At 39.8% G+C, this 25,687-nt stretch overlaps 4 protein-coding genes and 1 long non-coding RNA gene across 6 annotated transcripts in view; 4 read left to right on the top strand and 1 right to left on the bottom strand.

The window, feature by feature from the left end:
* The window catches only part of LOC144633927 (uncharacterized), a 47,675-nt gene extending 38,120 nt beyond the window's left edge, over positions 1-9,555 (top strand). The window contains exon 12 of one of the 2 annotated variants that reach the window (XR_013567119.1): positions 9,434-9,555. This is a non-coding gene — a long non-coding RNA (uncharacterized LOC144633927). The remainder of the gene's footprint in view (positions 1-9,433) is intronic. The other variant, XR_013567122.1, reaches the window with a different exon arrangement.
* LOC144633922 (N-alpha-acetyltransferase 60-like) lies at positions 8,617-14,838 on the bottom strand. Its single transcript, XM_078492853.1, has 5 exons — positions 14,587-14,838; positions 12,079-12,208; positions 10,895-10,991; positions 10,354-10,587; positions 8,617-9,607 (listed from the first exon to the last, which is right to left on the bottom strand). Exons 1-5 carry the CDS (start codon positions 14,688-14,690, stop codon positions 9,462-9,464), a joined length of 711 nt encoding a protein of 236 aa, XP_078348979.1. The 5' UTR covers positions 14,691-14,838; the 3' UTR covers positions 8,617-9,461.
* Positions 14,839-14,886: 48 nt separating this feature from the next.
* Positions 14,887-17,872, top strand: LOC144633893 (putative polyglutamine synthesis accessory protein MT0602). Its single transcript, XM_078492819.1, has 2 exons — positions 14,887-15,284; positions 15,509-17,872. Exons 1-2 carry the CDS (start codon positions 15,120-15,122, stop codon positions 16,628-16,630), a joined length of 1,287 nt encoding a protein of 428 aa, XP_078348945.1. The 5' UTR covers positions 14,887-15,119; the 3' UTR covers positions 16,631-17,872.
* A 1,382-nt stretch (positions 17,873-19,254) lies between these two features.
* On the top strand, positions 19,255-21,590 carry LOC144633529 (uncharacterized). The gene is made up of 3 exons (XM_078492378.1): positions 19,255-20,357; positions 20,651-21,101; positions 21,248-21,590. The coding sequence occupies exons 1-3, from the start codon at positions 19,274-19,276 to the stop codon at positions 21,588-21,590; spliced, it is 1,878 nt and encodes a 625-aa protein (XP_078348504.1). The 5' UTR covers positions 19,255-19,273.
* A 10-nt stretch (positions 21,591-21,600) lies between these two features.
* Positions 21,601-24,854, top strand: LOC144633528 (uncharacterized). The gene has a single exon (XM_078492377.1). It carries the CDS (start codon positions 21,601-21,603, stop codon positions 24,532-24,534), a length of 2,934 nt encoding a protein of 977 aa, XP_078348503.1. The 3' UTR covers positions 24,535-24,854.
* Positions 24,855-25,687: the final 833 nt, after the last annotated feature.

The following is a 25,687-nucleotide window of genomic DNA, read 5'->3' as shown; positions in this document are numbered from 1 at the left end:
AAAAATCTCGCGAAAGCAAGGATCTCTATTCGACTCTATGCATAGACAGGTCTAGACAAGATCAATGTTATTTTGCTCCAAAAAAAAAATCTGAACCCCGCAAATTAAGAACAAACCGTCCGTTTCTGTTGCTCTGTAGAGCAATATCTCTTCATGTATTGACCTTAATTTTTTACCCGAAGCTCAAAACATTGATTCTTCTTACTTACTCGCATACATTTCATTTAAAGTTAGTTCTGAGAATTTGGCATGTTTGGTGGTACAACAGGACATTATCTCCAAATGGATATTTTTTTTATTTTCACTGCGTTATGTGATGATATCGTAAAGCGAAATTAATTCCGATTCATGTATAACAATTTTTAATCTTTTGGGATTTTCCAAGTTATTTGGGATGATTTTTAATTTTTTAATTGGCAATTTAAAAAACAGAAAAATCGCAATTTCTCTAACCTTCAGGAGAAACCAAAATTAGTTCGAGAAATCGGGATTCTACTGTACAGCTTAAAGAACGAACATTTTCCGAATCTCACGCTTCGATTTCAACATCTTACAAAAATACATATCCAGACTAGAAAAAACGGTGATTTTGGCTGTCGGTCCCATATCCTTGTCGCACGAGAAAAAGACATTTCTTGCATGACCTTTTTCGCAATAGTTCTACAAAGCGGAACGTTAAAGCTTTTTTTTTTTCAATCTATTTTGCGTGTCGTATTGAAGATCGTACAGTAGAATCCAGCCTTTTTTTAACCCACGATTTCTCGAACCAATTTTGAGTTTCCTTGGATGGAACTTGTCTCACTGAATTTACCTCCGATTTCTTGAAGCAATTTTCGTTTCCCCTGAAGATTCGAGAAATCGGGATTCTACCGTATATTTCGAGTATATTGTTTTGTTTACCTCGCAAGCATATTTTTATAAAAACAACCTTGATATTAGTTAAGAACGAGAACAATGAACGCAAGATTGATGGCACTTGGCAATGTTCGAAAAATGCTTTCCTGAACTTTCTCATAAATTAAGGCATTGTTTTTCATTGATTCTTCAAAGCGTGCACGTGGAAGAAAGAAATCCGCGAAGCTTCTTTTATCATGTTCTGTTTTGTTATTACCGGTCCTTTTTAACTGTCCTTCTGTATGATGACAAAAATTCGCAGAGGAAATATTGTTGACAATTTAGTAGTAAAAAAAACTTATGATCAAAGTTCGATTTTCAGAAGATGGTCATTGCAGTTCACTGCGGAAATGTTACATGAGGCGAACATCCTTCTGGAATTTTTTATTCTGCGCTACATAACCAGTTGCAAAAACAGCGTAAACGTAATTTTCAGATAAAAAGTAAAAATAATCGTTGATTTCGCTTGTTTTTACCATTGTTGTGTTTGTTGTTTTGTCTTGAAAACATTTTTTTAGCCACGACGGTGCAGAACCCGACGATCGAGAAAACAAGCTGTTTTGGCTCCGGTGATTTTTTTAAGAACAAAAACAAAAGAACAATACAACTCAGACAAATATGTGTTCGTACATTGCTAAAAACACCTCAATATATCTGGAATTCTCTCAGAAAACCTGAATCACATGAAAAAGCTAAAAGTGTTAAGCTCACATTTTACAATCGTAAGCTCAAGCCTTGCAAAAGCTGCAATAGTAAATACCTTGCCATGACGTAAAATATACATTTGTAATTCTGTTGTCAGTATATAATTTAATTGTTCAATGGCCATTTTAAACCTAAGATTCAACTAAATAGCGTAAGGTTTTGCAGTGTCGGTGATTATTTGCCTTGCCTACCTCGTGTGAGGGTGATGCTTCAATCAAGTCGTGGTCCCGCGGTTCGCAGCGTTATCCTCCGTGAAAGAAATTGCTCTGGAGTTACATGTCGCAAGCAGGAAAAAGCAAACAGGACTTCGCGAGTCTGAATGCAAACGTCTCAAGGCACTTTAACGGCACTTGCCACATTCTCTAACGCGCAAGGCGTGTAGCCTTAGGTTTAACGTCTAAAGGCAAGTTTCTCGCGATCGACATGTTCGCTCAATGGTACTTTTTGCCACGAGAAGAACAACGAATTGATGACAACATATTCCTCCCACAACGGAAATTATCCGCTAAAAAACAAACGTGGATTGGCCGTTTAGTGTATATAATAACATCACTGACATAACTGAAATACCGCAAAAGAAAGCGGTCATTGTTAGTGCCACGATCAATAGAAACCTTATTGTACTCCGAGAAGCCAGTGTTGCCATGGCAATCACATTCTTTCTCAAACTGCCCACGCACTGTCGTTTTCACCGTCCCATATTTGGAAGAATCTTGACAGCGCTTTTCAATTTCCCGCGCCTAATGGTTGCAGTTGTCGAACTTTTCACAGTTAAAAATTAACCAGAAAAAGCGACTTTATACCCCCTTGAACAGTTGTATTGTATTTTTCCCCTGTGAAAATCGCTTTTGAGCTAATCCTCACAAAGGCAGATTGTTTGTTCATAACAGACTCAAATATATTTAAGAAGTATTGTTATTTTAGCATTTTTGACATTTTTACACCTTAATATTTGGAAAGGTGTTTTTAAACGAATGTCTAAAAGCGTTTTGTTTTTTTCCTGCAAACCTAAAAATACTTTTTGTTTGTTTTCCCCAGATCAGAATATAACTTTCAAAAACTGAGGTTACTTCTTGCAGAAATACCCGACAAAACAGAGCAAGTCGATGCAAGGTTGATGTTATTAAATTGAGAAGGCACACGTCTGTCTAAACAATACAGAACCCTTAGACTAAACACTGACTTTAGCTGATAAGAAAACAATAAAATCAAGTTTGTTTTGTCACTTCGAGTTAAAGAACCTTTGAGAAAATTAAGTGGTAATAGTTTACGAATTCATCAGATCTTAAAGTGTATGCTAAAAACGTTAATGAAAGCCCTTTGTGCATAAAAAAGATATCGTATGCCCCGTGCGAAATCTGGACCGGGGGAGGGGGTTTTCTAGAGAAAAGCTGATAGGGATGGTATAGTAAGAAAGTCATTTCCAACAACAAGATGGATTTGCTTTAGCCTAACTGAGCTTACCACATCCGCTACCCGTTTGCGTTAACATGGAAAAGTTAATTAAAACACATGACAAAACTAACCTGCTAACATGCCCCTTCCCACTCACGGTGCAGCAAGTCTGATATTTATAAAAGGGTCCCCCCCGGCCTCCCGCGGCCGGCTACTTTTAATAAACTGTTTCACGGACGATGTCTTTGTCAAGAACATGTCTGTTCTATTTTAGCTATACCGGCCTGTCTCGTGTTTTGCTGTGTTTTTTTAATTCGTTTGCTTGTGAACTCTTTAGCGCTGGCGTTTATAACGATAATTTAGCATGCAATAGAACAAAGTGCCTTAGTGTTGCTCAGCTATTGGAAAAATTTTAATCTTTTAGGAAGCTTGCCAAGTGAAGATGAGTAAAACTTAACCCTTGCCTTAAACACAAGTGAAACGCGTATGAGTTTCTTTCCCTCTCACAAAACTGTGTTAAGTTGCCTAACAAAAATGATCGGTATAAACGAGTTGTTTAAATTGCTTTTAGCACACGGGTGTTCTTCTAATAGTTTAAAGAAACCTCCTTGAAAAGGCCGGTAGCCCGGCTCGGCCGGCATTGACTGAACAAGCCATTTTGAACTGCGGTCCGCAATAAACTGTGTCCGTATTTTGAAGGCAATAAACAGTCCGCAACAAACGTTGTCCGTATTTTGGAAGTTTTCCATTCATGAAGCAAAGTTCGACATCAAACATTGTCTATTCTATTTGTTCGGGCTTGACCAAGCTTTAATTAATGTTGAACAGAGAAGACTCACTCACCGATTGACACACGAATCTTTTGGCACGCGTTGAGCAGCCGGTCGGTTTGGCGGGCAAATTTCGTCAGACCTGTACTGGCGTGTACTGCCAATCAATGCAGTTGTGAATGTGCTGCTCCATAGGCGGCTAGCCTAACGGTCCGACCATAACACAGTTTAACAGACCAACGGGGAAGAAAATATTGTTCACTGCTTGTAAAAAAAACTCGGATTCTACGAACAATAATGATATTTTGCCAGCATATTTCATTTCGGGATCGATTACAAGGAATTTTCTGTTAACAATGTTCCTCTGTTTGTTCAACTTCAGGGGACTATCATTTGTGATAATAGTCCTAAAATTGCTCTGACTAACAGAAAAGCAGTTTTGTCTTGTAATAACCACCCTAACTTATTTAAAGACTTATGAAATGCGTGCATTTCTTTGTAAAATAACTAAATTTAGAGCTAGGGACTCGTAAGGCTATAGTTGATGACGCACTCTTCAAAAATCACCTCGAGCATATGTACGTCGATGATGTTTCTTTCTCTTACGTACCATTACGTTTTACATTTCCTGGCTAAAAGTATAAAATTCAAGGGTACCTCCTTTGCTGTTCCAGTCAACCTGAGAATTTAACAATTGTATTCGTCCACAGCTCAATTCCTAATTACATAACAGGCATGTTCCCCTCTTCTTGGGTCGAGGAATTCAAACAAGGAGCCCTTCAATACGGGAACCTATCACAAGGACTTGTTTTCAGGGCTCTATCAGTTCCTTGAGCGTGGAAACGAGGTTGTTTGCCCGTGAATTTCTTAGTTTCGAGGAGCAGTTTTAAAAAAGTTTAATCACAGTAACACATTTACAAGGCCATTGTGGCCTTATCGGTCACGACCAAAGAACTGGTGATGACATAAATATTTTACCGATTTAACTAATCCTTCAGGTGATCACGATTTTCTTGGATTGGGCTGTGCTTCTTTATTTTAATTTACTTATCCAATCTCGTACCTTGGGTCTTCACTCCTTACTGTGCATGTGCAAGCTTGACGAAACGCTGGTCAAGGGGAACGAAAACCCGGTCTACGAGGTTGTCACTGTACATAAATTCACGCGTTATAAGCGCGCGCATCCAAAACATGGTGCATTTATGGTCTTTCGTCTAGTAAATTAGAATGGTGTTTGCAATCATTTTCTTTATGTAGGAAGGCTATCGACCAATTTTCTTTACAAAACTTAAAACTAACTCGAGAGCACGAGACGAAGATTCTTCCTTGAAGCATGCGTTTAATTGTTCGTTAATACATCCAATCAAATATAAGTGTCTTAATTATTCAATATGTTCCCTGCTCCATGTTTTATCACTACGTGGTACTGCCCCTCCACCAAATATGCTTAAACATCGTAGAGTTATCGACTACGTTACAAGGACTGTAAGTACGTGTGAACTTGCTTAATGTAAAAGCGAGAATTTTTTTCTGTTACGTTTGCTGGGTTGCTCTACTTGTATTACAAATGTCGTCCCTCCCGCCAAAAATGAAAAAAGAACGTCTACTGCGTTTGCGTGAATCTTGTCACAGCGCTTTCATTCTCGTTCCCAGAGCTCTCGTTTTTTGGTCACGTGGTCGTTAAAAGCAAGTAGCTCCGGGGACGAGAATGTTTATGTAAAGCTCTTCTTCTTTGCGCATGACTGACTGCTACGTTGATTTGTTTTGCACGGTCTAGAAACTGGGGTCACGAATGGCGGTGTAAATGAAAATCCCATGTAAATTCTCAAGCCTTGTTTTGATCAAATGTGGATTTTTGAAATTCGGTAACCATAAACCGGGGCTTCTTGTACTAGAAGCTGTATGTACACCAACATGAATGGTATTACTGTAAAACTCTCTCATTCGCGAAATGTGCACGGTTCGCTAATAACATCCTCATGTGCAACTCTCTCCCGGGAACTCTCTGACCTCCAGTTAAATTGTTCCGTGTTAATTACTTCACCCGCCTAATGCCTATGATATCATACAATCTCTAATAATTTCATCTAACACTACTTGTCTGCGCTTACTCTCATTGGACTGCTTTATAATATTATAAAAATTGACGGCTTCGGTTAGCACGCGCGAGCCTTAAAACTTGACTCCGTCGATGTTTACTTCGCTGAATTAATAGGGTATGTAGGTTTGTCAGAGTTTTACGAAATTTGGCCAAGATTATCGTAGGTCCCCTCGCATAGGAAACTGTTACTAAGCTCAAGATTCTTTGTATTCGTTGGCATTACTTATGCGTCTGGTCTTTTTGTATCAAACGCGCTTACCGTAATGATTCATTTTAGCGCCCGGGGCGCTTATTTACTTTTGGCACCTAAAGGGAGGACCGCTTAATCGAAACAGGGCGCTTATTCGGGAGAGGGCGCTTATTTAATTTTTTGCGAAACAACCAAATGTTCAAAACAAAACTTTAATAAATATTAAAAAAAACTAACAAAAACAGAAACTGTAACAGTAACAAATTGTTGAAAGTTCAGTTACTTTTAAAAGAATCGTTCATTTTAGCTGTAAATATATACATGTACGGTACGGTGAATGTTTATGAGTTTATCTTTTCGGTGTCGATTACTTCAGAAAGGGCTGTTAAGTTATCCACAATAGGGGCGCTTATTAGAATAAGGGCGCTTATTGGAATAGGGGCGCTCATTGACAAAAACACATTCGAAGGGGGGCGCGTATTCGGAAGGGGGGTGCTAAATCGAACACGCGAACTCAGCTCAATTCACGGTTACGTTTGTCGTGCTGTCAATCATCATAGGGGACCTTTCTGTGGGTTGTGATTGGAAGATTTCGATCCACCTTGTCTGTTTTTTTAGGCTCGTTGATTATCGTCCTAATTATGAATGACGGCAGCGAAAAACGCCCAGGGGGGGGGGGGGGGGAACTTGGGATTTCAAGTGACGGGGATGATCGAATCAGGCAAAAATCAAGACCCAAAAAAATCAGTATGGCTTCTAACATAACCTCCAAAAAATCCCTAGACCAAAAATTAACCCCAAAAAATCCCGGCCAATTCAGTCTGATACATAAAATTTCCTAAAAGGGAAATATAACAAAAAGAAAAACATTATAAAAAGACGTTTGCTTATACTTTTTTCGCAGAACTACGCAGCCAAGGCACTACCAAGAAATTTAAGACTGGTTTTTAATACCCAAAAATTCCTACTTCAATCAAGCGCCCCCCTCCACCCCCCCCCCCCCCCCCCCAAAAAAAAAAAAAAAAAAAAAAAAAAAAAAAATACTTGCTAAATTTTCCTTCCCAAACAAATCCCGGAATCTAAAATTTCTAACCTCCAAAAAACTTCTATTATCCCCGTCACCTGTCACCTGAGTACCCCCCGTGGGAAAACGCACATTATTAGTTAGGTTTTGAACGTCATAGCTCGCGTGTAATTGAAAGCCGCAGTAAGCCTTTTTAATTTAGTGCTTTTCAAGCGCGTCAACATCAGGTGTCCGTCTGGCAGAGGTGTCCGTTAAAAATGAGTTGAGCACAGATAAAGTACTATATCTAAGTGCTTGGTAAAACTGATTTCTTTCTGACTTATCCCAAAGAAACAAAACAAAAAATGGTTCTCTGTAGGAAAAGAAAAGCAACGATCCTGTCAAAAAAGAAACAAAACACAAGCTGACACGTTGTACATTACTTTATTTAAGAAGAGAAAAAGAAAACTACTTGTGTTTACATAATTAGCCAGTTAAAAACTCTCAAACGGCGAGTTTGGGTGTATTTGAAACCAAAAGCACTTGTGTGTACACAAGCTATTTTGCTTCGCCAAACTCATTCTGAAGTTTGTAGAATGTATGTAAACACATCGATTTCTTATTCACAAGTAATTCAGTATATTTACAATGGTGTACACAATCTTGAGAAACTGAGAAACCAACAAAAAATCTTTTCAAAAACTCATTTACATTAAATGTGTATTAACATTAATTACAGGGATGGAGACAAAAAAGGACAATAGACACTTTGCATAAATGGTACCCAAATTTGAATAACAACACTTTGTACATACAGTTTATTAGTATATACCGCACAAGTGAAAAGTGCTTGCCGCGCACGCTGATTAGTTAACTCAGAGGTGATTTGCAAAGTACTATTCACCCCAGAACAGCTAAAGAGAAGCAAACTGCCTTTGCGCGTCGCTTTGTTTACCGAAAGTGATGTTTCGGTCCGCTAGTTATTCAACTTGTGTGGTATATACTAAAGCAATTATTCACCTCAGTGTCGGTGAATGTGGTGGATATTTACCTCGCCGCTTTGCAGCTTGGAAAATATCCACCACTATTAAGTATTTACCTCCAGTTTGGTGAATAATTGTTAACTATCACCAGAAACCCATAATATGGGTTTCTGCTATCACTTATAGGAAACAAAAGTGGGTTGTCAAATTGTTTTGAAAAATAAAAAATCTTTTAAAAGAACTTCATGGCAAGCCTTAGCACATGAAAACAATTTAATTATTGCGGTTTTCAGTGAAATGCGAACTCTGAAATTCAAAATCCAACTAACGATTGCGTTTTTCGCTGCCGTCAATCATAATTATGGCGACAGCTAGCGAACCATGAAAAACAGAAACAAACAAAATGGATCGAAATCTACCAATCACAATCGAGAGATGTGACCCTTTGACCCAGGTGAAGTGAACGTCTGTTTCCCGAGAGGTCCGCTAAGATGATTGACGGCAGCAAAAAGCGTAAATCGTTGGTCGAGGATTGAATTTCAGAGTTCGCATTTCACTGAAAAGCGCAATAATACATATTTTAATTTAGCAAGCACTGCTGTATTGTAAATTGAATTTAATTAAGGGTGCGAATAAAGTTGTTATTGTTCCATTTTGTAAGGAAAATAATGATTTAAGATGAAAGTCCACTTCCACATGTTACATAAGACGGTTTGTAAAAAGCTCAAGAAATAACATGCCATACAATTTGCCAGTTCGCGTTCACTATAAATCATCACCCTATGTCAAGAGTTGTAGCACATGCAACTTCTTGAACATTTTATATTATAAAAGAAAGTAAAATTGCTCCTAATGCATTTTTGAGTAAATACTCAGTTATATTAATATAAGTACTTTTAAATTTTTAAGAATGTCAGAAGTGGAAAAAGCACTTGGCTGTACCTTAAGCTTCTCTATGCATTTCTCTTGTGTTCTTAAAATTCCTGCCTACTTATAGAACAGTCTAGAGGGTAAAATGAGTATTGTAACACTAACTTACAACAATCTTGACAATGGAAACAATTGATTGATAAAGCTCCGAGAAGTGGATAAAGTATTGAAAGTTTTAGGAAATCATCTCATTGTCTTAAATATCTGCAAAAATTGACATTACAAAAAATTCTTATGAGGTGACGCTTGGTGTAATAAGTATGCTTGGTAGCAAAAAAATCTTGATTTGTTGTACCCAGAGCATACTATATACATGGCAGTGACAGTGTGTTTACCAGAAAAATGGTCAGTCCATGACATTTCTTTGCAGCACCAGTAAGTTCCTTATATCAGAATTTACACTGTACATCAAATTGCTTTTATCATTAATAATACTCTGTTGATTATTTTACTTGTTTCTAGTAACGCCACTAAGTGCCACACTAGGACGTCACAGGATGCGAACGCATGAGTCTCTTATGGACTGAATAGGAGCAACCCACAGTAGCCAGTTATAGCAGCAACTCATCAAATATAACGGCAACTTGCAGAGTCGCAGCTGGGACAGTTTTCCTCCAATAAATGTTAAGGCATCAGTAGTTCATGTTAAGGGAAAAGCTTGCTGTGAGGCATTGAAATTCAGATTAAAACGCATGGTTAAAAAATATTCCTGTCTTTTCTACCTGACCTAAAAGGGGAACCGCGGTGTTCTAGAGCTGGGTTTTAACCCTGGCTGGTACTTTTTGTGCAGTTGTTTTCTCAGGAGAGACACTTACACTCACAGTTTTTCTCCCTACAGAAAATTAAATAAAAGGTTAAGTCAGCATTTGGGCTGGCGGTCCATCAGGATAGATGCTGGTCCTTCCTTATCCTGGTTTTTGAAGCATAGTGTGACTACGAATATTTCTACTCCCCTCCCTGGATGGGATGCTAGTCCATTGCAGGGCTACACCAGCATTAAGTTTGCAAGTACCCATTTAAACATCTGGGTAGAGAAAGACACCATGAGAGTCACATAATAATGTATGTGTATTGACCCAGGAACAGAACACACTGATGCTGGTCAGGCCTCAAACCCAGTCAGCAGACTCTTGATCTGGAGACCAGCGTGCTAGCCATAAGGCCACCGTGCCTCCACCCAGAAAAATAAAATGCTGGGTGTAACCTGTGATTAAGAAGCATACTATTAAGGGGGGTAGCAATACTCCATTAGAGTTGCTTTTTGCTACAAAACTAGTGGAGCAACTGGCATGGGTCTAGTCAATCATAAATATCTTAACACTATAAACACTAAAAAAACAAACCCCACAAAAAAAAGATCCCCACAAATTTCAAAGGATATGCAAGTGTCCAGGGGGGTTCGCCTCCATTGATATAAAGTACGTAAGAGAATCCATCCTTGTGCATTCCATCAATAGAATAGTACAAAGGCAGGTAATGAAACTGTCTGAAATGTTTCTTGTCATAAAACTTCATTGCAGCTGAGTTTGTAGTTAAAACATGAAGATAGACAGCTTTGCAGTTTTGTCTCTCGGGTGTGGTGAGGTGCGAGAGCAAACTATCTAATAGAAGGGACCCTGAAATACAAGGAAAGAACTTCCTGTACAATCATGCAGATAATGCTCTGTTTATAACTCAATGCAATTGTTATCTTTACAACTAAATGGGGACACTACAGCTTCATGTGTTTTCACACTGCTAGGGCAAGGTAAGAGTGAAGATGGCACTCAATCTCACTCAAGTTTTCACTTGACTTGTTCCAGTTCCTTTTGGGATTATTGCCATGTTTTGCCTATTATAAACTCATGTTAAAAATATAGACTGTTTTGGAGTCTATTAAAAGAAAATCTGTTTATTATTCTGTAATAAATGATGATTGGTTACCTATTCCATGTCTTCTAAAAACTTTGACCACACCAATGCTAAGAATATAAGCCACTTGGGTGTCGTCACTAAAAGTGAATGAAAGGATGCCAGCATCCTACAAAAGAGAAGTAGACAATTCATGCTTTAGATCATAAACTCAGCTGATTTTACGTTCTCAGGTCATGGATTAAGAGGAGCCAAGCGGTTCACACTCTCATTGTTTACTGCATTAAACTAAGGCGTTTACTGCACTTAACTACATGTGTAAGGAGTAATGTTACCAAATAGCACTTTACCAGCATAGAGGTAAAGCCTCAAACCAAGTGGCCCATACTTGCCAGAGCTTATCCTGGTTTCTGTAGCATTAAGCAGCTAGGGATATTTCTACTCCCCCTGGATGGGATGCTAGTGCATCGCAGGGTTACCCCCCAGCAGTAAATTGCCCAACAACACAACACAATGATCTCAGCCAGGGCTCGAACCTGGACCGTTTGATACAGAGTCCATTGTGCTAACCATTAGGCCACCGCACCTCCCTTAGTAAGAGCAGTTTTCAATTGAGTGTCGCAAAACCAAAACCAAAGTAATTACTCTGGCCAATCATAAAGGACACAGACAATCCAGTGAACCAATCAAAACTCTAAGCAAATACACGTAGCTGGCACAAAGTGCGGGAAAACGTGCACAAGCGAGTCACGATTGGTTTCGGTTTTAGTTCTGATTGGCTGAAAAAGTGGCGCGAAATTATTAAGCCAATCACTAGCGTAGTAATGCAAAACCAAAGCAAACGCAATTTACTTTCGACACTCAAGTGAAAACCGCTCTAACCAGCATGACCAAGAAATTAGAGAGCAAGTAGACTGCAAGATTGCAGTTTTCAACTTGCATCTACTTGCAACTCCATTTGCGGAATGGCCAGGACTTGTATGCACATGTGTAACTTGTGATGACTTGCATTGATCATCACTTTGGCTAAGATCAATATTTACACAAATGTTGATGCAAACTTTTCACATTCAGGTGAACCAAAGTAAGTCAACACATGTTGAATGCATAATATTATCTGTTATATATTGACCATGCAGGGCTAAGCCTATAGTCTTGAAACAGTTGGCTTTTTTACAACTTGTCCACACTTGTAAGCATGTTTGGCCACCCAATACAAGTCTTTACACAAGTTTTGATACCCTGTACTACTTTACCTCTTTGTTGCATAAAGACTTTGTCTTCACTTCTGCCACAAGGAGACCAATAATATTATGGTTCAAGGTCGCTGCTAGCGAAAAGAACCGGGAACTTGATGTTATCTCCTCATACCAAATATCTGGGTACCTGTGCAGATAGGAGGAAAAATATCCATATTGTAATTTAAAGATTCCTTTAAAAGCCTGGGTGAGGCGGGGTGTTTTGATTTATCAATGGTCATAGTTCAGACACTCAGCTCGGTCCCTTTTGATGTTCATATTAAATTTTAAGGTAATTCCCTTGAAATAGAGCTGCTCATAGATAACCAACCAAACTTTGCCAGGTGGTTGTTTACCTTAAGGGAAGTTAAATTTGAAATAATAAAGGGGGGGTCACCGTATTCGTTTAGGAGCAGGAAGACCTTGTATTTGCCATATATTTCCTTATATTTCCTTTGCGAATACTGGCAAAGTACACGTTTTCGTTGATAATGTATTATTCTGCCATAGAAATTGACCTGTATTCATTTATAGAAAGAATTTGATCACTACTTTCGAATTAAGAGAAAAAAATGATAAGTCACTGAACTCGTTAACTAGAAAATGATGATTTCTCTCTAGCCCGAGCCAAGCCGCATAGAAAACTTTTTTAATTTAGTTTAATAATAATTATTGTAATGCGCTTTTGAATATTTTTATAGAAAAAGCGCAATATAAGTATTAAATATTATTATTATTATTATTAAAAAGGCCGCCATTTTCTTTGTGTGCACGCCCTAATTATGCGTAAAATTCTGTGCAGTAAGGATGCGCAATGCAATACTAGGGAATCACCTTAAAACGTTCAACTGTATTTCTTTTGTTTATTTTAGCAATTAGCCACTTGGAATGATGGGAGAATCCCAAATCAAAACCTACAATTTGCTTGTGATTGTTTTGTAAGACAATCACATGCAACAATGTAATTGTCCCATGCAACATGCTGATGACAGTACTGAGGGTGACAACACTCTTCAACATGAATAGCCTCATGTAAATCAAAACTGACAATTTGCTTGCGATTGTTGTGTAGGACAGGAATAAACAATAATTGTGTACAGTTGGTGTCATACACAATAATCGCAAGCAAAATAATTTGTAAGTTTTGATTGTAGTCTCAAAGAATGTTCTATGATAAAAGTTGTAAACGATGTTTGCATGATGTGGGCAGCATACACTACAAAGTCATATGTCATAGAGCTGTACTGTCTAAATCAGCACCTTCTAAACCCCCTTGACTGACTGTGTGCTTTCACCCTGCGTGCAGAGCCTCTTTTAACTTCCCTACGGTTGAGATTTGGGAAGTAGAAGAAAGAGGCTCTGCGTGAATCGTGTCATTTCTTTGAAGTCACCGCAGCCCCAAAGTTTGGGCTGGTCAGTCCGGATTAAACCGGTTTTTGCTGCGCGGGCATTAATTTTTGGAGAAACTAATGGCCAAGACGGAGCCCACAGTACGCTCTCGAAAGCACTAGAGCTGACGATTGCTCTCGCCATCTGCTACCATTTTTGCGCGTGTGCAGCTTGTGGATCATTTAAGATCTCGTTTTTTCGCAAACCAAGAAGAAATTTCACGGTTTAAATAGCACATCTCTACCATAAAGTCACTTATACGACCTCAGCGGTGCTTGACGTGTTTTTACTGAGGGAACTCAGACGCTTTTCAAAGAAAAGAACTTGTAAAACAAACACTTCGTTCACAATGTCTTGTACGATCCGACACGCCATTCCGCGCGCGCATGCTAAGATTAAGTGGTCCTCGCGCAAGCTAAACGCGCAAGCATCGCGTAAACCTCGCGCATGCTCAACAAAGATTTTACACGATTCTTGCAGAGCCCCTTCTTTTCAAGTATATCAGTGGAAAAAGAAGGGGCTCTGCTCGCAGGGTGGTGTGCTTTGCACTTGACATTTTTACTTGCTTAATTCTCATATGCCATAGCAACACTTCAGTGCACTACGTGTATAATGTTGAAAAAACTTTCCTGAACATCCATAATACAACTTCACAGTTCAAAGGTTTACTTTAAAGAATAATTTCGTTCATTATTATGCAAACGAGTGAAGCTAACGCAATCAACATAGTTTTTTGTGAAGTCTTTATTTAACTAGCAACTTTGTCAACGGCGCACTTGGTGAATTGAAACAAATTATATGTATATTAATCTAAGAAGACGCCTGATTAAAATGACGCCTTTTTCTTTGAACTGAAAAAGGTATGAGAATTAAACCCAGATGAGCTTCCCCTCGTTCAAAGAATTGAGTTGAATATGCTTTTTGCTATTCATAAACGTCGCCCGTCAAAACACAAACCCGTCAAGTTCATTCGTGTTTTGCATAAACTAGAAACATTTATTCGCGACTGAACTAAATCCTAGAAGCCTTTTTGACATTCTTCCAACTAATTTTATTGTAATCAATAAGCTTGATACTATTTTTCGCTATTTCCAGCTAAAACTCCCGTTCTGCATGCAGAATAAAATTTATACTCACTCGATTGGAAACCATTCGCGACACAAGCGTTTGACTTCCTCGACATCGGCCGGGCATAAAAACCGCACCTGGACATCGTTTAAGAGCCCCAGCTTGATTGTCATTCAACTTTTTCTCGAGAAAATGAGCCCAGCTAGCTTAAAATATCACAGCATTTGACTGCAAATCAGGCCAGAAACTAGCAGAAAAATTTGCTGTCATTCGTGAGCGCTTCCGCCATCTTGAGCCGATTACAAACTGGGGAAGACTGGAACGGCTCAAATAAGAACTCGGATGTCCTCGATATTTTGTCGGTAGTGTTCGTGTGCAAATCGGACAAAGTCGGATAACAGAAAAATAACCTGGAATTGTTCGATGTGTGTTTCAGAATTTAGATCTAGCACTCCCCTTATTGAGGTATAGAAAACTTTCCTGCACAATTACATCAATTTCGTATTGTTTTTCAAAGAAAAAAACGCAGTTACGATGTTTTGTTTACATTTCAAACTGGAGCTAAGATCACGAAAGTTTCCAAAATTAGAAGTTACATGTAGATGTTTTTAAAAACGTGCCTCAGATCCAATGCTTGCGGATTCCGAATATTGTTTACCTTTGTGGGGTCTTGTTGGATGGGAACCTCGAAATCCAAGCTTCAGTTGTCTAATTCTGAAGTTTTGAAAGAAGCAAGGCGCGATCTTTATAGTTCTCAAAGGTGTACGGTAAGAAAACAATGCTTTTATCAGTTAATTTGCTTCAATTAATATTTTACACAGCTGCGTATTATACTTTGTTACGTGTTATTCCATCAGGATCCATCAGTTGGTTGATAAGGTTTTTCCAATAATCGCACACGTGTTTCAACACAGATTGAAATTGAAATGATTGCTTTTATATTAATTTATTTACTGAAACTAAATTATGTAATTTAATTTTCAACTTGCAGACAATGACTGCTCCAATTTCTTTGTTCATGGTGGGAGATGTCATGTTAGGGCGAGGCATCGACATGATCCTAGAGCACTCCTGCGACCCTATACTCTATGAGAGCAATGGGCTTGACGCAAGGGACTATGTGTCTTTAGCAACGACACAAACAGGTCCGCTTCCTGACAAAAGTGAACGACCAGTGGATTACGTCTGGGGGGATGCAATACAAATACTTCAAGAAAAGAAGCCAGATCTAAGAATCATCAACTTGGAAACTTCAGTGACAACTTGTGATAAACCATGGCCAATGAAGGGGATACATTATCGTATGCATCCACAAAATGTAAACGTCATCCAATCGGCTGGTGTCGATTGCTGTGTCCTGGCAAACAATCATGTGGCCGACTGGGGGTTTCCTGGTCTTTTGGAAACTCTGGATACCCTTGAAAATGCTGGTATCAAGTTTGCAGGAGCAGGACGTAATTCTTCGGAAGCAAAATCACCTGCTGTTTTTCCAATGGCTAAGAGGGAAACCAGGGTATTGGTCTTTGCTGCTGGCCACTCCTCTAGCGGAGTTCCTGATTCTTGGCGGGCAAGGAAAAACAGAGAAGGAGTTAACATCCTTGAGTTTTATGAGCCAAGTAAGGCAGTAAGCAAGCTAAAAGAGCAAGTTGAAAAGTACAAAAGAGATGGCGACATTATTGTCTTGTCAGCTCACTGGGGAGGAAACTGGGGTTGGAGTGTTGACTCTTCCTTCATAAAGTTTGCACACAAAGCAATTGATGAGGCAGGGGTTCACGTCATTTATGGGCATTCATCACATCATGTGAAAGGCATTGAGGTGCACAATGGTAGACTTATTATTTATGGCTGTGGTGACTTTTTGAATGACTATGAAGGAATCACAGGTCATGAAGGCTTCCGTGATGATCTTTCTTTGATGTACTTTGCTGACATAAATCCAGAAACAGGCTTCTTAACTGGCCTCAGAATGGTGCCGACTCAGATCAAGCACATGCGAGTTAACAAAGCCAAAGAGGAGGGTATAAAGTGGCTTGTAAAGACTTTGTCAAGAGAGTGCAAGAAGTTCAACTGTGATGTGAAAAGAGTAAATGATGAAATCCATTTGGTCTTTTAAATTTTGGCTTATTAACCCAGAAAGTAGCCTGTCCTCTCCGGTCGCCTGATTCTGAGAAGGGATGTCTGAAAAAATCTGCCTCTAATGCCATCCAGTGATGACTCACTTAACCTGAAAACCAGGTAGTGATTTTTATTGGTTGATTCTCAGAAGCAGGCAACCAGTGAGGGACGTCTGAAATTCAGGCTACCCAAAAAGCGGTTGCGGAATTAATTATACAGTGAAATCCTTAGTTCTCAAAGGGAATGAAAATTATTGGTATGAATAATCAGACAGTTCCAATTGAGAAATAGAGGATAAAGTTGAAGTGCTCGAATCAAGGAAGCTAAGGTTAATGACTTTTGGTTTGAGTTATTGGGAAGCTCGAGAAATTGAGCGTTACAGAAATTGGGATTCACTGTATGTAAAACTTGCTTTGGAAATATCCTGTTTTGGTCTAGAACCTTGCAAGGTGTCTAAGTTAATTTATTTGCCCCCTAGCAGTACAGCCCCACCCACGCAAGGTATAGTTGTTGTTATTGACAATAGCATTGCATATTTATTGCTAGACTTTTATCAGGCTATTTTGAACCTTTGTATTTAAAGTGCTTTTCTATAATTAATAAAATAAAAAAAAATAATTTATTACTGCATCTATATAGCAGCAACAGGTGGTTGCTGAAGCCATTTTGCAATAGAAGTGTAGCAGCTTTCGAAAGCTTGTAATTCTACTGGCCCTCAAGTGTAGCATGCGCAGTTGCTATTGTTTCTGGGGCTAGGGGCATTGTTCCTGTTGTTTGTTTTACTGTTGTCTCAAAGGGTAAAAAGTCATTCATGCAAAACCTTGCAAGAGCTGCAACCTGACCTTTTGTAAGCAAGATGTTGTTTTGAGATCAAAATATCAGAGAAACTGCAATGCTATCATTTATTTATTTTTTGCTTTCATTTATTGCAAAAGGCAAACTTTGCACAAGTGGACAACACTGCCGGCTTGTCACCCTATGGCAAGTTGTCGGCCAAGCTAACAACTGGGGGAGCGGGGGGCGGGCGGGGCAGAGAACTTGTGTAAGACTAGCATGCATCCAGGAGGCCCTGCCAGCTGATAAATTCCAACACGTTGCATGGCCCAAAAAGTAGCAACAGCAAACTATGACAGCATTCTTTCAACAGTTTTCTTTCAATTTCTGTCAGCCAGCAAAAAGTACGGTAACAATGAAAAAGCCACACGGGGCATTTTAAATTTCAGACAAGTGATACAGGAGACCCCCCCCCCCCCCTCCCCTTTCAGGGCTCATAAAGGTAGAGTAGCACTAGGCTCCAAAGAAATTAGGCTTGACAAAAATATTATTAATTTGTTTTTGTTTCACCCTTTGTCTGCCTTAGTATTGCCATTTGGTGAATTATCTGGTTTTAAATTATAAGGGGTTCCACGTTGTTCATGCTAACGAAATGCAGAGAACAGATAAAGTCTGGGCTTCAATAAGCTGAAATAAACAACGACAATTAATGCAAACATAACTTTGGTGTCAAAATTGCCTCACTTTGTTGCCATTCAGATTGCATAAATGGCTTTCTTCCCTTTAGCTTTAATCTCATGCTGAAGCTTTCTTTCCTAGCCTTTTTTTGTATGTTCCTAGGACTGGGCATTTTTTTAAAAATAAATGGACCAGTAAGAGAATAATGGATAAGTAATTAGTCCAGGAGCATATGTTCAAAAATCAGGTTCCGTGGGCAATTCGTGAAGAAAGCAAGCCACTAGCCTGGTTGTGTTCAGGGGACCTAAAATGACAAGAAAAGTGATGTTGCCAACTTTGCAACTCGCACGGAGACGTTTTAAGGGGTGTTTTAAAAACTGACCTCAAAACACCAACATGGAAACGAGGCTATGGTTTAAACTGTGCCATATTTTCAATAAACACGGCTCAAATGTCTAAAAATTATAAGAATATGCTACGTATGAAATAACAACCTAAATATAACATGATATAACTTATCACGTTGTGGTCACGTGATCATTGTGACATGAAAACGAGGCTCCGAGTAGTAAATCTTAAGTTGATAATGCCCATTTTATCGAAACAATTCTCATAACATGAGTTCCGTTCTGAAAGGCTAAAGAAAATTAAATATTCTCATTTATGGAAAAATTAAGGAAAATCATGCATTTTTCTGTTTTTATAATAAATTTTCTCCTGTTTAAGCTTAGAGAAACCACAGGTAACCCATCCTAGAATAGCATCATTTCCGATTCTTGAATTAGTATATTTGTTATTATTTGCATGAAATATCAACAAGCCTTTAGGGGATGGTTATGGAAAAATGTGTGTAAAAGAACTTTTTGCCTCATTAAGTGATTTCCTGCCATCTTATTGTACCTGATAGAATATCAGTGAACGAAAAGTCACATAACCTATTTTAACACCCCAAAAATAAAACACTGCTCATGTGTTTAATCAAAAGATATGGCAGCTAACAATAATAAGATATAAATTCTGGAATGCTTAAATAGTTTCTTGTTTAAAATGTGTTCAAAAAGGTGACACAGGTTTCAGGTACGTTACTCTGAGAGACTGGGTAACAGTATGATGCATTTACACTGGTCAGCGGCTTTTATAATGAAAACAGCAGTCCGCCATGTTTTTTGATCTATGATATCTGTAAGTAATGGCAGACAAAGGAGTTCAAAGTGAGTTAAATTTTAAGTTATGTCTTATTTGTCAGAAAGAAACCGACGAAAGGTTAATCGAGAGTCCCGTGTCACACGAAAAGTTGCTTAAGTCAATCGAAGAAAGAATCCAGTATGGCGATTCTCGGTACAGTGCTATCTGGGAGAAGTTACGGGATACTACAGCACAACAGCTAGTAGCAAACACAGCATCATGGCACAGAAGTTGCTATCAAGAAGCGACTCATGCAGGGAAGCTAAAGAGAGCTAAAGAAAGATATGAAAAAGAAGTCGATGGCCCAAGTACAAGTTCTAAACGGAAAAAGGAAGAAAAGAAATTTACGCGATCGCAAACATCGCCCTACGATAAAGAGTTGTGCTTCTTTTGTGAGACAGGCGCTAAGAATAAAGATTCTCTGCATTCTGTCAGCACAGAATCAGCAGGGCAATCGATTCGAGCTGCTATTCAGGTGCTTGGAGATCCAAAATTGCTGACAAAACTTTCAACGGCGGTCGACCTCAACGATGCTCACGCTATTGACATAAAGTACCACAAGAATTGTTATTTGAATAATGTAACAAATGTGTTGCGTCGTTTAGAGGGTAGCTCTGATCAAGATAGTGGAGAGTTAGCTGCTAAAGTAGAGTTCTTGGATATCACAAAGAAGGCGTTGAGAGAAGGCAAACCTCTAAATATGGCAGAGCTAGAAGCAATGTATATAAGTGTGCTGCGAGAAAATGATGTGGGAGATCCATCATGTTCTAGGAAAGCGCTTAAGCAGCTAATATCAAGTGAAATTCCAGAGGTTGAATTTCATAGACCAAAGAGAATGAACGAGCCAGAACGGGTCACTTCAAAAGAGATCAGAGACGAATCCATAGCATTGTTGGAAGAGGCCGTTTCTAAAGACACTGGTATGAAGGCTATCTATAATGCTGCTGCTATGCTGCGAAAATGTATCAACAGAAGCAAAAAGTGGGTATTTAAAGGCTGTTTTGACGACAGTGATGAGAGGCACTTGCCAAAGGAACTCTACTGCTTTTTCAGATGGGTTGTTCAAGGTCCAAAGGCATTTACGTCAGGTAAACATAAGTTTTCATGGTACTAATATTTATTAAGATCTCATTTATTGCTGATCCCCAGTAGTTAAATGCCGGTTTCACCTTGATACCAGTAAAAATCTGCTTTATAAAATCAAGGTGTTAAATTAAGACGACATATACGACATGTAGTGCTGAAATGTTTTTTTTTAAGTGATGGCTTATCAATAAATGTTTGGGTTCTAAATTTAATAATAATTTAACATTCCTTTTACCAAATTGTGAAAAAGTATATCGTCCACAAATTAAAAGATATCATTTTACATTGAATACAGATGACAAGGTCTCCGAAGTGCACAAGCGTGCCACAAGCCTAGCTCAGAGTACCATTTCAATGACATTGACAGATCGTCAAGTGAAAAACGAGAAGTCCGATGTTCTACGAACAGCGAGAGAAATGCCACAGCAACTTGCAATTGGTTTGGCCATTCACCAGGCTATAAGAAGCAAAGAGATAGTAAACTTTTTGCATGGATTCGGAATGTCGGTTGAGTATAACCGTATTCTTAGAGCGGAAGCTGAAATTGAGAAACATGTTCTCCAGCGCATGGAGCAGAATGATGGCATATTTATACCCCCAGATGTGGTTCCTGGGCGTCACGTTTTTTTCGCAATCGACAACGTTGATTTTGCTGAAGACACGCCAGATGGGAAAAGAACCCTGCACGGAACAGCAATGGCAATCTTCCAGAAGACAGACCCTGGTGATGCCACACCAGAACTCAGGTTAATTATATTATTTTTAGAAGCAACATAATATATCTTAGTTTTTGTCGTGCTTGCTGAGTTTCATAGTACATGTTTCATTCTGTAGGTGCATGATCATGATTAAGTAAATATTAGACGCGCCTCCCCATTTTCCATTTTTTTAGGCTGGGAGATGCAGGAAAGATTGATCGTTCCGTAAAAGACCTTCCTGAGACACGATTGCTGGAATGCCCAGATCCCCCATCCAAGCCTAAAAGTCCCACGTACTCTTCGTTTGACTTAAACAGAGAGAGTGAGCTACCACTGGTCAAAGACTTTGCTTGGCTACTGGGGCGTAATATGACCCGTGCTCCCACAGGAGAGAGAGAAACACATGTAGAAGGTGAAAATGGTTTTCTTGGTCGCACCCTTGTACCTGTCTGGTCTGGGTTTAATTCTCTTGTACATGAAACCCTACCTGTCGCAAGAATCGGGTCTCCGCCTCTACTAGCAGCCCCTGGCTCATGAGTGGAGCACAATGCTTACCGTTCTGATGCAGGCTCAAGCAATCACTACAAAGGTTATGGGTCCTGGCAACAAGACCGTCATTTCCCTGGACATGGGCTTGTACCAGCCTGCCAAGAAGCTTCAAATGGCAAGGAACGACCTAAATCATATCATCCTTCGTCCTGGGGAGCTACATGTCGTCATGGCCCAGCTTAGAACACTTGGTTCCTTTATTGAGAACAGTGGTATCGATTTGTGTTTGTCGGAGTCTGATCTGTATGGCCCCACAACGGTAAAGCAAATTCTCGACGGAAATCATGTCAAGAGAGGAGTAGAGGCTCACATCATCACTTTGCAGGCCCTATTTATCCTGTACCAGAGAGCATTTTTATCTCAACAAGATCCGCAGATGGTTAGGCAAATCGAGGAATGCGCAAGGCAGCTGGGAAGTGCTTGTGACAAGAGCCCCAAGAAAGAAGTTGAAATAGCTAGTTCAAGAATGGAAGAGGTCATAAAGTCCTTAAGTGTGATCGGGAAAATGAAGACCTTTGAGGAAGAAAACAGCCAGATTCCAGAATTTCAAGTGTTCCGACATTACATGCAAATGGTAATGGAGATGATGCAGTTCATTAGAGCAATCCGAACAGGGGACTGGCAGTTGCATCTTACATCGTTGCAGCTGTTCACAAAGTACTTTTTCGCTCATGACCGTATAAATTACGCAAGAATGATTCCCCTCTACTTGGCCGAAATGAGTATGCTGCCAGAATCAGACCCAGAAATTTACGAAGAGTTCCGCAAAGGTAACTGGGCCGTCAACAAGAACCCGGATGTGCCATTCTGTGCTTTGGGTGCGGACCATGCCCTAGAGCAAATAAATCGCTCGATGAAAGTCTCAGGAGGACTAGTTGGGATTACTCTTAATCCAAACGCCCGCACCAAATTTTTCCTCATAGCTCCTGAGCTTGCCCGTCTAGCTGAAGACGCCAAAGAAATGGCTGGGACCACTCCGGCAAAGGAAGGAACCCGTCACCATACATTGTCAGCCTCTGTGATTTCTCGTGAAGAGAAAAACATAGAACAGTTAGTAACAACAATGGAGGATTTCACGAATCCCTTTATCGAGCAGAGCAAAGATCTCTTTAACCTTGTGACAAAGGTTGTAATGCCTCGCAAAGTAAAGGAAGATCTTTTGAAACAAAGTGAGATTGGCCAGAAACTGTTCGAAACATTTGTCAAAGATCGAATCCAGACTGGAAAAGTCAATCTTTGGTCACCGATGAAGAAAAGAAAGCTCCAGACATGGAAGACAATGGGGAAGAAGATCAAGATTTCAAGTGCCGGCCAAATAGTAGAGTTACAAGAAGACAGAAACCTGTTTGCACGAATGATGGTGATATGCAAAAGCCGACCTGAGATTGACATCCAAGAAGCTGTTGGAACATACGAATTTACAGTGGTTCCTAGATCTATGTTTGCTACAGATGGAGAAATGCTGCACTGCCCAGCCAAGAGTTCATTGATGTCTATTCTGGAAAAGACACCAGCCACAGCCAATACAGATGAGAGCGGAACAGCACGTGAAGAGACTGCAAGTCAAAGGATGAAAGTTTCCATCATCGATGCGATGGCTGAGGTGCAATCCCTGGACAAGCCGGATTGGATCAAAAGCTGCTCCAACCTCGCAGATCACTTCAGTTGCCGCATCTTTGAGAAGTATGGAGACAGTGATGAGATCCGCCTCATATTTGATCGATACGATCTCCCGTCATCCCTGAAGGAAGCTACACGCAGGAAGAGACAGGGGAACCAGCATACAGTATACTACCGCATAACGCCTTCCACGCACATCGCCAAGGTCACAATGAAGAAGCTACTTTCCCATGCTTACACAAAGAACGAGCTGGCAGAGTATTTTGCCCAAAAGACCCTTGAGCATGCAGAACAAAATGGAACCCGGATTGTGGTAGCCTACGGTTGCGAATGCAAGGGAAACAAGAAAGATATGTCATATCTGAAGAGTGACCAGGAAGAGGCGGACACGAAGATCGTCTTGCACGCCCTTGATGCCACAGCAAGTGGAGCGACGGAAATCAGGATACATTCCCCGGACACAGATGTCTTTATTCTTTCTCTGAGGCGATATCCCGAACTCTGTCAGAACACAGTGTTTGTGACTGGAAAAGGTCAGAACCACCGCGAGATCAAGTTGCAGCCAATAGTTCGTGCCCTTGGCCCTACAAAGACAGCAGCACTACCAGCTTTCCATGCCCTAACAGGAGCGGATAATACAGGCTCATTCTCAAACAAGGGGAAACTTACGTGCTGGAGTGTTTTCAATGAAGCAAGTGAAGATGTAATTCACGCATTGTCACAACTCGGGGCAAGTGATCTACCAAGCAGCGAGTCCCAGAAAGCAGTTGAAAAGCTCGTCTGTCAGTTCTTTCTTCCCAAGACAAACATCTCCACAGTCAAAGCATTGAGATGGTGGCTCTTCACAAAGAAGCAAGCCAAATCAGAACGGCTTCCACCCACATCAGCTGCATTACATCAGGCCATTCTTCGTACCCACTATCAGTTACTAGTATGGAACAATGACAGGAACCCCAATCCAGCCTTGCCATCACCAAAGGACTTTGGTTGGGAATGGAAAGAAGAAGACAAGGCGTGGATTCCGGTCATGACAACACTACCCCCTGCACCCGAGGCCATCATCCATCTTGTGAAGTGCAGATGTGTCAAGGAAAGATGTACTACCAAGCGCTGCCAGTGTAGGAAGGCTGAAATGAGCTGCACAGACCTATGTGGCTGTTCTGACATGGGAGAAGATTGCGAAAATATGCCTGAAGGTGGTGACAGCGATGACGAAGATGAGAGAGATGGTCATGAGAATGGCGATGATGATGAAGCCGAATACGAATACATATCTGATTCTGATGATGATTTGGACAGCGATTTTGAATAAGATTGCTACTAGAACTTAATTCCGCTCCCAGGGATTAATACTCTTGTTAATGTCTTATCTCCACTACTAGATGTAGCTCGAAATTTGCAGCCGTTGTACAGTGCTGAAACAAGATCTGTGTTATATCTTGCCAAGTCTGTGTATTTACATCAGATAAATAAAATTTGAAAAAAAAGAAACAGATTCTTCGAATTATTTGTAGTTACCATTTTTCATAACAACAAAAAATCGTTCTTCTCAAGGATGGGTTGCCTGTGGTATTTCTCAGCTCGTATGCAAGATAACTAAACAAGAAAAATGCGTGATATTCCTAAATAACCTTTCTTTACAAGGACGTTTTTAACCTTTGTAACAAACAACGCATTTTTTTTAATTAAAGTTTTTTTTCGATTGAGCGGGAATTATCAACTTAAGATCAACCACTGTGAGCCTCGTTTTCATGTCAAAGGGATCACGTGACCACAAAACAATAGTTTATATCGTTAATTCATGCATACCTAACAAATTCTTTTAATTTGCGGGGATATGAGCCGTGTTTATCAAAGATATGACACAGTTTTATCCATAGCTTCGTTTCCATGTTGGGGTTTTGACGTCATTTTTTAAAACATCCCTTAAAATGCCTCCGTGCAGGTTGCAAAGTTGGCAACATCACTTTTCTTGTCATTTTAGGTCCCCTGAACACAATTAAGCTAGTGGCTTGCTTTCTTCACAAATAGCCCACGGGAGTACACATGCTCCCAGACTAATTATAATTTTTAAGCTAGGGATGCTATTAGAAATGGTTTTTGTGGCTAGGGGCCGGCTGCTCGACAAAAAGTGGAGACTCTACCCCAAGACCTAAACCCTTCCCCTTTCATGGTCTTCATGTACCATTCCGACAGAAAAGGCACCCCTTCATATATCTCTCGTAGGAAAATATTGCATACCTATCGGAAGGGATACTGAATCTCTTTTCTTTTTATTCTCATGAATAACCCCAATTTCATTTAATATTTTAAAAAATATATTAAATGAATTGGACCATTTGGTGGGTCTGTTTGAGATATTTTGAAAGGTCCTTTTAACAGTTTAAATACCTAAATGACAGTATCTCTGACTTCCCTTTTGTATAATTCAACTCGTGAAATCCCTACTCTATATGCCTACAGCC

This window comes from Oculina patagonica, chromosome 12 (genome assembly GCF_052425735.1).
Source record: "Oculina patagonica isolate OP01 chromosome 12, crgOcupat, whole genome shotgun sequence".
Lineage (NCBI taxonomy): Eukaryota > Metazoa > Cnidaria > Anthozoa > Scleractinia > Oculinidae > Oculina > Oculina patagonica.
Note: the sequence above shows the minus strand (reverse complement) of the source record. Positions and strands in the feature narration are given on the sequence as shown.

Bases quoted from the DNA above. Each gene is read 5' to 3' on its own strand.
- LOC144633893 (XM_078492819.1), top strand. From the start codon at position 15,120: ATGTTTTTAAAAACGTGCCTCAGATCCAATGCTTGCGGATTCCGAATA. The intron at 15,285-15,508 runs GTAAGAAAACAA...TTCAACTTGCAG, and splicing joins ATAGTTCTCAAAGGTGTACG to ACAATGACTGCTCCAATTTC.
- LOC144633922 (XM_078492853.1), bottom strand. From the start codon at position 14,690: ATGACAATCAAGCTGGGGCTCTTAAACGATGTCCAGGTGCGGTTTTTA. The intron at 10,992-12,078 runs GTAAAGTAGTAC...TCTCTTTTGTAG, and splicing joins AGTCTTTATGCAACAAAGAG to GATGCTGGCATCCTTTCATT. The intron at 10,588-10,894 runs GTAACCAATCAT...CTTGTATTTCAG, and splicing joins TTTTAGAAGACATGGAATAG to GGTCCCTTCTATTAGATAGT.
- LOC144633529 (XM_078492378.1), top strand. From the start codon at position 19,274: ATGGCAGACAAAGGAGTTCAAAGTGAGTTAAATTTTAAGTTATGTCTT. The intron at 20,358-20,650 runs GTAAACATAAGT...CATTGAATACAG, and splicing joins TCCAAAGGCATTTACGTCAG to ATGACAAGGTCTCCGAAGTG. The intron at 21,102-21,247 runs GTTAATTATATT...CCATTTTTTTAG, and splicing joins GATGCCACACCAGAACTCAG to GCTGGGAGATGCAGGAAAGA.
- LOC144633528 (XM_078492377.1), top strand. From the start codon at position 21,601: ATGCTTACCGTTCTGATGCAGGCTCAAGCAATCACTACAAAGGTTATG.